This window comes from Carassius gibelio, chromosome A1 (genome assembly GCF_023724105.1).
Source record: "Carassius gibelio isolate Cgi1373 ecotype wild population from Czech Republic chromosome A1, carGib1.2-hapl.c, whole genome shotgun sequence".
Taxonomy (NCBI): Eukaryota; Metazoa; Chordata; class Actinopteri; order Cypriniformes; family Cyprinidae; genus Carassius; species Carassius gibelio.
In genome coordinates, this window is record NC_068371.1 from 7,859,410 (window position 1) to 7,871,670 (window position 12,261).

A 12,261-nucleotide genomic window follows, 5' to 3' on the forward strand; every position below is an offset into this window, starting at 1 on the left:
CCTCTGCCAATGCATTGATAAAATTAATAGTTGGATGTGCCAGAGCTTTCTTCAGCTAAACAAGGAAAAAACTGAAGTCATTGCATTTGGAAACAAACATGAAGTGTTCAAGGTGAATGCATACCTTGACTCTAGGGGTCAAACAACTAAAAATCATGTCAGGAATCTTGGTGTGATTCTGGAGACCGGTCTGAGTTTCAGTAGTCATGTCAAAGCAGTAGCTAAATCAGCATACTATCATCTCAAAAACATTGCAAGAATTAGAGGTTTTGTTTCCAGCCAAGACATGGAGAAACTTGTTCATGCCTTTATCACCAGCAGGGTGGACTATTGTAATGGGCTCCTCACTGGCCTTCCCAAAAAGACCATTAGACAGCTGCAGCTCATCGAGAACGCTGCTGCCAGGATTCTGACTAGAACCAGAAAATCTGAGCATATCACACCAGTCCTCAGGTCCTTACACTGGCTTCCAGTTAAATATAAGATTGATTTTAAAGTACTTTTACTCGTATATAAGTCACTAAATGGCCTAGGACTGAAATATATTGCAGATATGTTCACTGAATATAAACCTAACAGAGCACTCAGATCACTAGGATCAAGTCAGTTAGAAATACCAAGGGTTCACACAAAACAAGGGGAGTCCTCCTTTAGTTACTATGCTGCCTGCAGTTGGAATCAGCTTCCAGAAGAGATCAGATGTGCTAAAACACTAGTCACATTTAAATCTAGACTCAAAACTCATCTGTTTAGCTGTGCATTTATTAAATGAGCACTGTGCAATGTCCGAACTGATTGCACTATATTTTCACTTTTTTTTATGTAAAATCATTTTCTAACTGTTTTTAAATTCATTTTAGTTAAGTAGTTTTTTTCATAATTTTAAAAGTTTTAAAATTGCTTGTCTTTATTTTTATTATTTTTCTTCATGATTATTTTACTTTATTTTATGTAAAGCACTTTGAATTACCATTGTGTATGAAATGTGCTATATAAATAAACTTGCCTTGCCTTGCCTAGTAATAAGTAGACATTTAAAATACATCAATAACTGATATCATAGTTTAAAATAGATAAAATCTGAGTTAAGGCTTGCTTTATGTGTTGCTCGATGAGGATTTCTCAATCGTTGCGACTTTAAATCCTGAGGACACAAAATGCCGTGGAACCTCCTGCCGTGGAGTGAAGAAGAGGTGGCGTTACGAGGATTCTCAGACAGTTGAAGTGTCCAATGGAGTTAAGAGATTTGCTCTCAATCTATTTTCAACACTTTAGATTGTTTACCACGTGGGGTTTGACCAATAGCATTGAATTGTGAAAAAATATGAAATAGACAAAATTTGGACATGCGAGGATTCTGCCTGTCAGTGACGATATTTTAATAAAGGTGTTCCATTCCAATGTTAACCTGATTCAATTGGATCTGTGGTTCATATGAATTGTATAGTATACTGTGCCTTATGAAATGTATTATTAGTAAATGTATCATAAATATAGATCAGCACTTACCTAATGTAAGTTACTTTGCAGTAACCATGAATTTGTCAACATTCTTCTCACCACTGATAATGTGATTTGGACTTGAGGCTATTTTGTCCAGTATTCTTTCATTTTGGCCACCTCATACATTGAGTGACAGAACACTTCTCTTTTATTATATATTTACATATTAATAATTTAAGTTGTGTTGTGTGAAGTTAAGTTATAGTTTTATTAAAAAGTTCAAACTCCTGGTCTCCTGTTTGTGCTATGGTAAGGTGTTATCTTTCGATTTCCATATAGTACAAGGTGCCATATTAAATATTTTTTGATGTCTCTTATATTTGAATTTCTCAACATTCTTCTCACCACTGATAATGAATGGGTTTGGACTCAATTATGTCAGTGTTCCATTTTCATTCATTTTGGACACCTCATACATTGAGTGACAGAACACTTCTCTTTTATCATATATTTACATATTTGGTATTGCTGGATTCAGCACAACCCCACCTTTCCAACAAGCCATCATATGTGTTTCTATGATAATGCCAGGCAAAGCAAGCACAAAGTAAATGAAAACATTCTGCATAGATATTAAATTTGTGCATGTCCGCTTATTTTAGATATGTGTTTACATGTGTCTATTTATTCCATACATCAAGATATTCACATCCAGTCTTTTCTAGTAGTTAAATCAACTTCCTGACTACAAACATGTCAAGTTTCAAAGCTCTCAGAGCTTGTGTGATTGATCTGCATTAGTTTATATGCCTTAACTCCCATACGGACAGGCTATATTTTAGTCCTTTATTGGTTTTGTGGTGTATAACAATATCTGTTAATTTAACAATCTTAGCAGTAAAATATTTTTAGCCAAGAATCCATTTCATATATGGGAGACCTTAGAGATGAAGAAAAACATTGTTGGGTTTAGTTCTACCTCCGGTAGGGGTATCTCGAAAACTAAAGCACTTTTTGACCATTTGTCACTAGCCTATATGTCCAGTAGGTAGCAGAGATACTGCAACCTCCAGTAATAAAGTAGTAGAAGAAGAACTTTGCTCACATATAAACCATAGATATAAACCGGTGCTTCTCGCTTCTCTGACGCGTTTCTTGATTTATTAGTGCGCATTTGTTTTTATACAGTCCATTTAAACAGTTTTTATAAGTAATAACAACATTATTTTAACGACTCTATTTAAGCATGTCGGTTCTCTTTTTGGAAACCTAAGTAAAAGAAATCGGTTATTTTATACACAGACTCTAGAGTTAGGCTGTGAAGTGGGACTTGTTGAACTATGCCCTGTCGAGTCATCAGCGTTACACTGCTGCTGTCTGCCGGGATACTGATTGATGTGATTAAAGGCGATGGGTTTACTGAAGAAATTAAGCCTCCAGACTGGAGAAAGACCTTCAAATCCATCCGGAATGGGATTCATAATATAGACAAGTACCTTAATATGGCTATGGATTTTATCGGAGGTTCAGACGGACGCTGTATTTTTAAGTGCAACGAAGGTAGGTCAGTTTAAAAGATTGGAGATCAATAACAGAAACATTTTGTGAAGAACAATTTACATATTATATAATTAAATGTACACCTTCCTCTTCACGACTTCCACGAATTAGTATAAGTGGTAATGGGATTTGTCTCTTTATAGGCTACACACAGGTTCCTCGTCCCAAATACAAATTACCTCCACCGAACGGATGCGGCTCCCCTCTGTTTGGATTTCAGGTGAAGACGATCACATGCAGTTACTTACAGTGTTATACAGAAGTTATTACTCATACTGCTGTAGTGTAGCTTTCACACATCTATAGTGGGAAACTGAAGGGATTGCTTCTCTACTTTTAATACTCTCTGTTTTGACTTGTGTTGTGGTTGTCTGCAGGTTAATATCGGGATCCCATCTATGAACAGATGCTGTAATGAGCACGATCTGTGCTATGATACTTGTGGGAGGGAGAAAAATGACTGTGATGAGCAGTTCCAGGTCTGTCTGGAGTCCATCTGTAGTGATTTACAAATGACTCTGGGCTTGTCCCACAGTGTTCAAGGTAAGTTCAAATAATTTAACGTTAAAGGCCGACCTAATTGTATGTATTTAACAAAAACAGATTATATTTGAACATGGCAGTCTTTTTAACAATTTGTTCATAATTTTATCATTTGCATATCTATTTAAATTGCTGAGACCTACCCTTAAACCCATATTTGATTTCGCAGCCTGTGAATCAGCAGTGACTTTGCTCTTTGATACTGTCATGCACTTGGGATGCAAGCCTTACCTGGACAGCCAAAGATCATCCTGCATTTGCCAGTTTGATGAGAAGAATGATCTGTGAACAGTTAATATATTCATGTTGACGTTTGATTGCATGTTTTGGTCTCAGGGTACAGCAAGACACAATACAATTTGTTTCTTTGCTTTGTATGTGTTCAGTGCAATATCAAAGAAAACTGATTTTTAATTACAAAAGTGAAATTATTTAATATGATTCTACATATATACTGATGTGCCTTTATTGTACACAGACACACTAAATATATGTATAAAGATTGTAATATGGGATATTATTGTGTTATTGGATAAAATAAAGATTTTTTTAACCCCAAAGCATGAACACTGCATGAAGTGACTTGTGAAAACCTTGATGAACCTATCATCTCAATCAGTAGACATATATGAGGAATTCATATGTTCAGGATGAGCATCATAATTGAGACAAAATTTCACAGTAACTTCACTATTATTAGATAATGAACTAGGAATGGCAAAGAATTGTCATAGTAAGAAGAGCTTCAACAAATCAGAATTTTAATATTAAAAGCAATGAGCAATAGAGTAAGCAAATGAATATATTTTGCAGTTCACACAGTATTTTCACAGTATACAGTATGTCTTAGGTATGTCCAGTAACAACTCTCTCTCGCACACTCACAAAGAAGTTTCACAACTAGTATATTTTACATTAGATATATTCTATCAACCAAAATTAATATTTTTATATACATTTTAGCCATATTATCCAGCCCTATTTAATATATATATATATATATATATATATATACAGTGGGGATCGAAAGTTTGGGCACCCTTTGCAGAATCTGTGAAAATATGAGTGATTTTCAAAAAATAAGAGAGATCATACTAAATACATGTTATATTTTATTTAGTACTGTCCTGAGTAAGATATTGTACATAAAAGATATTAACATTTAGTCCACAAGACAAAAAAAAATGCTGAAATTATTAAAATAACCCCACTCAAAAGTTTGGGAACCCTTGGTTCTTAATACTGTGTTCTGTCACCTGATGATCCATGACTGTCTTTCTGTTTTGTGATGGTTGTGCATGAGTCCCTTGTTTGTTTTCTGAACAGTTAAACTGAGCAGCGTTCTTCAGAAAAATCTTTAAGGTCCTAAAGATTCTTCAGTTTTCCAGCATCTCTACATATTTGAACCCTTTCCAGCAGTGACTTTATGATTTTTGAGATGCATCTTTTCACACTGAGGACAATTGAGGGACTCAAACACAACTATTTAAAAAGATTCAAACATTCACTGATGCTCCAGAAGGAAACAAGATGCATTAAGAGCTGGGGGGTGAAAACTTTTGAACATGATGAAGATGGCCAAAATTGTCTTATTTTGTTGATATATAATTTTTTTCCATTTAGTCTGCCCTTCGTAAGCAACAGAAGATACTTGTATGTTTCCCGGTACACAAATTAAGTACAATTTACCTTGATCTTCAAATTCCAAAAGTTTTCACCCCCCAGCTCTTAATGCATCTTGTTTCCTTCTGGAGCATCAGTGAATGTTTGAATCTTTTTAAATGGTTGTGTTTGAGTCCCTCAAATGTCCTCAGTCTGAAAAGATGCATCTCAAAATCATAAAGTCACTGCTGGAAAGGGTTCAAATATGCAAAGATGCTGGAAAACTGAAGAATCTGCAGGAGCTTAAAGATTTTTCTGAAGAACGCTGCTCAGTTTAACTGTTCAGAACAAACAAGGGACTCATGCACAACCATCACAAAACAGAAAGACAGTCATGGATCATCAGGTATCAGAACACAGTATTAAGAACCAAGGGTTCCCAAACTTTTGAGTGGGGTTATTTTAATAATTTCAGCATTTTTTTTGTCTTGTGGACTAAATGTTAATATCTTTTATGTACAATATATTACTCAGGACACTACTAAATAAAAAATAACATGCATTTAGTATGATCTCTCTTATTTTTTGAAAATTACTCATATTTTCACAGATTCTGCGAGGGGTGCCCAAACTTTCGATCCCCACTGTATATATATATATATGAACAATCATGGCACAATAAGGCAAGAACTTGCATTAAGCATGTAAATAGGATACATTTAGATTTAATGCTAACTTCAAATAATTACAGAAATATATTTTAAATATTTATATAAAAAATAAAGACCTATAGAATTTAATACGTGAAGTTTCTTTTGTGAAACAAATAGCATTAAACACTAAAACAGTCGGATCAGTTGTTTTTGGATGGTATTTTCTGTATTCACAGTTAAACCTAGAATGAAAGAATGCAGGTTGTTTTAAGATAACATCAACAAACAAAACAAAAAAAAAAAGAGTAATAATGTGCTACATCTATTTCAGCAAAGTCTGTGCAATAAATGAACATTAGCATGAAGAAAGCATTGTAATTCTTTGTAATGTGCTTGTTGATCATGTTCAATCTGAGAACTGAGGTTGGTGAATCATCTTCTTTTAGTTCCTCCAAACCCTGCACCACAAAACACACTGTAAACAGATCTCATCTCCAAAATACACATATAAATAACTTATAATGGCTTACTCATGGCATTATGCAGCACAGTACACAGTGACATTATATGAGGGAATTGTACTTTGAAATAAACAAAAGCACATCTGACATCTTTAACTATACTTGCTGTAGTTTACCTGATACTGTCCGTGTTCCTGAGCTTGTTTTCGGTGCTGGAGAAGGTCGGCTGGTGTAAGATGGTCCTGTGAAGCCCATGGATGGCTGGCGTCTAACATCAACATGAAAGTCAGGTGAAGATTGAACTAGAAATTGCTTTACTTTAATACTACTTAAAGGTTTGGTACCAAATAATACCAAATGTAACTGATATACAGAACCGATATTTATCTACTGTTATAAAGTAAATAAATGACTGAGTGAAGAAAGAACATACTTCACTTTGGTTTTTTCTTCTTTTCAGTCATCTTTTTTTTTAAGTGTTGATAATTAGTCTTTCATGTTAAATTTATCTTTATATTACAACAAAAACATTTTATTTATAAAAAGCATTGACAGCAACAACACTAATATTAAAAATAAGCAAAATAAAATGTAGAATGTCTAATGTTTTCAAATGGAGAAAGGACAGGAGTCATATCAACTTCATTTTAAACTACCGTTTTAACCTGTTAAATGTCACCCCCGTCCCGTATACGGGACGCCAACGTTGACTATACTATATTAAAATCAATTTTAATCTAATCTTGACAAACTATATATCGTTGGAAATGTCTAAGACTCCCAAATATATATTATACCAATATTTTTTGTTAAAAATTATGTAGGAAAAGTAATAGATGAATTTATGACAAGAGTGCACCCTCAGAAATCTACATTACAAAAGGAGCTTTGACTTCCTCGTTGCCTTTTTCTCTATCACATTTTAGAAATCATCAGAAGTTATATATCACTTGAAAACATAAAATCTCAAAATTCATCCTTCAAAACCCATTTTAAAATCAGACATTGCATTACCATGTAAATGGCACATCAAAATCATGTTACAAAATGTTTTCAGTCATGAAATATAAAAATTTTGGTTTGTATCATGCACATTCAAGTCTATCTTCAAAAACGTGAGTGACAGTTATCAGGTTAATAGCGTTATAAGCCTTTTAATAGCTATAGTCAATAATAATTCACTGGATAATGCTAATTCACTGAATAACATTTTCTGGAATACTGGAATATAACAAACAAAACATCATATTTTTTTGCATTTCTCAACTGGAATGTTACATAAAAATTATTAATAATGTTTTGTCCTTCTAGATTATGAAATGCCTGCTGACAGCGCGGTTTATCCATGCAGTTACACAGAACTATACTCAAACTATGATAGCTCGCGGCAATAATAAATAATTTCCATTGAGTTGTATTTATTTAGATGTTTATTAGCAAAATGATGGTTATATAGTAAATGTTAATGCAATTTAGGGTGTTTTAAACAAGTGAATCATCAAAACATTTAAACAAGATACATCGACCTGATGAGTGAACCACATATGAAAGTGCTTCACGAGACTAAAGATGAGCAAATTAACAACAGACAGAAAATTTAATTCAGTGCTTTTTCCCCCAACATGCACTCGTTCATGGCTATATTATTTAACTCATGCAAAATTACATCTTTATTGGGAGAGGACTTGGTGGATTATTTAAGACGACTCCGTGAGTTGGTCTCTATTTCTTACAGCCAAGCCGCATAAACTACATATCAAGCATTTATGTAATGCATCTAATTTGTGCATAACTGGCTGTTATGTTAAAGGGATGCTATAATGCCTCTTCACTTTTTCAACTTTAGTTAGTCTGTAATGTTGCTGTTTGAGCATAAAACAGATCTGCTAAGTTACAAAGCTCAAAGTCCAGTTCAAAAGGAGATATTTTATTTAACAGAAATCACTTTTCAAAAACAATATACACTATACAACGAACGACTCGTTTGGACTACAACTCACATATTTTCTGGGATTTGTGATATCACAAAGATTGACGAATGGGATGAGACCTGGTTGAGCTGCACTAGAGAAGACAACGAGTGTTATCACTATGTCAGAGACGTGCTAGTGTTCTCAAGACAGACGAGCTAAGAGTAGTTACAATCATCCGGGTTTAAATCGCGCTCAAATTTATTTGATTTTGGCGCAACATTTACACTGAAGTTTGCAGTAGGCTGCCCTGGTAAGAGGCCAGACCAGGCCCCGAGTGCTGTCAATCACAGGACAGACTGACCCAGCTAACCAATCACAGCACTTCTCGTATTCCAGAAGGCGGGCCTTCATTTGATACAAGAACTATTTGAGCTGTTCATGTCAGACTGGGGAGAGAGGTATTGTAATAATGTAAAATATGTGAAAAAGAATGTGTTTTTCAAACAACCTAGTGTGAAAGTCTGTTCTAGTACATCACCAAAACAAAATCAAGACTTTGTAAAAGAGCATAAAAGGACCCCTTTAAATTAGGTTTAATAACTACAACAAATCAAGTACCTGAACGCCGTTGTTGTCTCGTCTCGCACTGCAATGGCAATTCTGTGCGCAATTCTCAAAACCCCCACAAGATAGCACCCTTTTATCGGTGAACCCGATATTACAAAACCGATATCCGATTATGGTAAAACATTTAAATATCAGGGGAAATATCGGTAAATCAATATATCAGTCGATCTCTAGTGCAAACTGTATGCAGTCCCAAAATTTTATGTGTGGTTAAATGAGTACTTCATACTGCAGAACAGAGATTATGAATGATCAACAATGACAAGTTAGATTTATTTTGGAAAACATGACAGCCTGTATTACATCACTTACTGTACTAGTCTTATGCACTGTATCTTATAATTGTTTTTTTAATAAGAATTTTGTATAAGGAACAATTTATTAGTTTATTAGCATGCATATAACTAGCATTTTGACTGTTTACAAAAAAAGCACAAATTCTACATGACCTTATTCTACATTCTTAATCCAACCCAATACCTAAACTTAACAACTATCTTACTGACTATTATTAAGCAGTAATTAGGAGTATATGAAGTCGTAGTCAATAGTTCGCAAAAAGTGAGAACTGTACCTTAAAATAAAGTGTGACCTGTGTTTAATGCATTTATTTACTGTAGTCATTCAGGAATGTGACAAACCAATGTGACATTTTGACTTGACTACCCTTCTAGCATTTTACATTTCAGGGATATTTATCTTTGACTACTTAAAAAAAATAATAATAATTGTTTCCGCATTTCTTTTCAGACCTCATGTTTGCTGAACTGCTTGATCAGGAACTAAAAGTTCATAAATTTTTTTTAGCCTTGATACATTAAATGGCTTGCCATAAGTTAATGATGTGAGAAAACAGTATGTTGCTTGCTTACCTCTGATTGCCAAACAAATATCCCAGAAGTCCACCTGTGCCCATTCCAGTCCAGAATCCACCCCCAGCACGTCTACCAGTGTTTCCACCAGTGAAACCAGTCCAAGAACTCTGAGGTCTGGTGTACGTATCAGAAAAGCCGTACCCAGGCCTTGAGCTAGACTGATCTGCTGAGACAACCCACAAAAAAGGAAATATTATACAAATATTATGGATATTTGGTTACTTTTAGACTTTCAATGCCCTCACTAACCCAACTTTATTTTTTGTTCCACAGAAAAAAAGAAAGCCGTACAGGTTTGGAATGACATGAGGGTGAGTAAATAATATAATGTTCAGTTGTTGGGGAACGATCCCTTTAAATCTATAACAATGAAGAATGGACAGACAGATAGATGGATAGATAGATTACGTGAGTAATAATCTGGTTTGAATCCAGGCGGTGGTGGCCCCATGCCATGACTGTTATCCCAGGTCCTGGGGTATCCCTGGGATCCTTCTGCATGGTAACCTTGTTGGCCGTGAGTAGGACCGCACAGAAACATCTTGTATACCGCATATGCCCCCAGCAAAAGGAAAGCTACCACTACAAGCCCACCCACTCCATCACCAGACGGGCCGTTCTGGAAGGGATATTTCTTGGTAGACTGCTGATAATGGCCTCCTCTCTGCTGTTGCTTTTGATGGGAAAAGCCTTGGAAGAAGCCGTGTGTGTTCTGCTGCTTCCCTTCTGCTGTGAGCTCCAGCGTGTACTCCAGACCACATGAGCCTCTCAGCACATACGCATCACTGGGACTGGTATAGCCCTCGCAGGAGACCTCCACACGCCCAAACCTGTACGAGTAGTCCATGTCAGCCTTGCATTCCCACTACAAAGAGGGAGAGAGAAATACTATAAATAGTTTCTAGGCTTATTATATGCAAGAGGAAATTTTTGCACCTTACCTGTGTGTCTATGCCATCTGATCCTCTGTTGTAACACTGAACCACCTCAAGAACAAGTGATCCACAGCCAGCTGATCCTCCAACACACTGCAGCTGTGGAACAGGACTGGAGCGACGTGCAGTGGTGTAGCGTCCTCTGTACAGGGTGAGAGCCTGAACATCACGCAGTAACACTGCCTCTGTTGGAGGACAAAAAGATTTTATTATTTCTATCTATCTATCAATCTATCTATCCTCCAAAACATCTAACATCACACTCGATACCCTCTTTAACATAAAAAGATTTTATAAAATATTTCATTTATATTATATTTTTATTTCCTGGTTTGCACTACTTACTATTTTATATTTTATATATATTTTATATCTTATATAAAAAATGTATTATCATTTTGGCCACACACAAGATTTTGTATCACATAAAAGCACCAACCATCTAACCATCTATATATCTATCTATCTATCTCTCTCTCTCTCTCTCTCTATATATATATATATATATATATATATATATATATATATATATATATATATATATGAGATAGATATTATATTAGCAACACCTCCCAAACTAATTATGCATTACATAAAGGTCCTATCTGTCCTCCCAGTGTACCGGAACATACATTACAATCATTTACATAATTGATTTACATTTTCCTTTCTCCTTTTTCTTATAAAATGTTAATACATCATCATCATCATCGCATATTTATATTATTTTATTTGCCAGACACCCCAAACTAATGTTGCATTAAGTAGCAGTAATATTAGTCAAATATTATCACACAAATGTAATGTTCATATTGGATACTCCTACAGAACATTTAGTGTGAAAAACGAGTATACACTTTAAAAATCGAACAGAAATGAACAAAATAACTTCCGGAGTCTCAGCAGAGCCAAAGCTGCACAATAAAAGTGAAACTTCAATGCATACTGTATAATGCATGTCTATAACTAGTTTTACTTAGACTCTTCTGTAATATATAATATATGATTTTAAATATGTTTGTTTGTTTATTAATATCTTTTACCATCATTCCAGCATCCGATGTGAGGCACAACCAACAGCAACAAGTGCAGAAACAAAACTCGAGAGCTCTTCATTCCTCCAGTTGTGAAGAGAAATCCTCTTCTGTAGTCTTGTGATGGACTGAAATGTCTCACTCTAAGGCACTACGTGGCTTTTACCAATAAGTGAAAATAAAGTCTCATGTAAACAAGTGTAACTTACCGGTCAGTGAAACGTCATTATTTTCACACTTCCGCTTCCGTGTTTCTGGTGAAGTTAAACAGATGAGCCTTTGAGACATCTACTGGCAGGTGACTCCAATTACACACCATCAACATCCAATATTTGTTTTTTTTGATAGTCCCTGCCACGTTAAAATGTATGAAGTTAAATTATAATGTAACTCACTAATATATAAATTTGTACATCAGTACATCAGCTCGCAAGTTGAAATGTGTTTTTTTGTTTCTCAAATTTAACTGATATTTCCTCTTCTTCTTTTTAAGTAATATTAATAATATATCATCACATATATCTTCAACAATTTTGTAGGCAATTACATAAAATTGTATTATTAAAATGTTAAAATCACAAAGAAAGACCAAAGCATTCATTTCTCAAAAGGTTG

At 34.8% G+C, this 12,261-nt stretch overlaps 2 protein-coding genes across 3 annotated transcripts; one reads left to right on the forward strand and one right to left on the reverse strand.

The window, feature by feature from the left end:
• The first annotated feature begins 2,521 nt into the window (after nucleotides 1-2,521).
• Nucleotides 2,522-4,106, forward strand: pla2g12a (phospholipase A2, group XIIA). The gene is made up of 4 exons (XM_052581949.1): nucleotides 2,522-3,003; nucleotides 3,147-3,223; nucleotides 3,381-3,546; nucleotides 3,716-4,106. The coding sequence occupies exons 1-4, from the start codon at nucleotides 2,784-2,786 to the stop codon at nucleotides 3,832-3,834; spliced, it is 582 nt and encodes a 193-aa protein (XP_052437909.1). The 5' UTR covers nucleotides 2,522-2,783; the 3' UTR covers nucleotides 3,835-4,106.
• Nucleotides 4,107-4,290: 184 nt separating this feature from the next.
• On the reverse strand, nucleotides 4,291-11,881 carry saraf (store-operated calcium entry-associated regulatory factor). 2 transcript variants are annotated; one of them, XM_052581842.1, is made up of 6 exons: nucleotides 11,656-11,881; nucleotides 10,619-10,797; nucleotides 10,086-10,542; nucleotides 9,675-9,840; nucleotides 6,439-6,530; nucleotides 4,291-6,259 (listed from the first exon to the last, which is right to left on the reverse strand). In XM_052581842.1, the coding sequence occupies exons 1-6, from the start codon at nucleotides 11,726-11,728 to the stop codon at nucleotides 6,234-6,236; spliced, it is 993 nt and encodes a 330-aa protein (XP_052437802.1). In that variant the 5' UTR covers nucleotides 11,729-11,881; the 3' UTR covers nucleotides 4,291-6,233. The 2 variants fall into 2 exon arrangements, with proteins under 2 accessions (XP_052437802.1, XP_052437739.1); XM_052581779.1 differs by having other exon boundaries at nucleotides 9,675-9,843.
• Nucleotides 11,882-12,261: the final 380 nt, after the last annotated feature.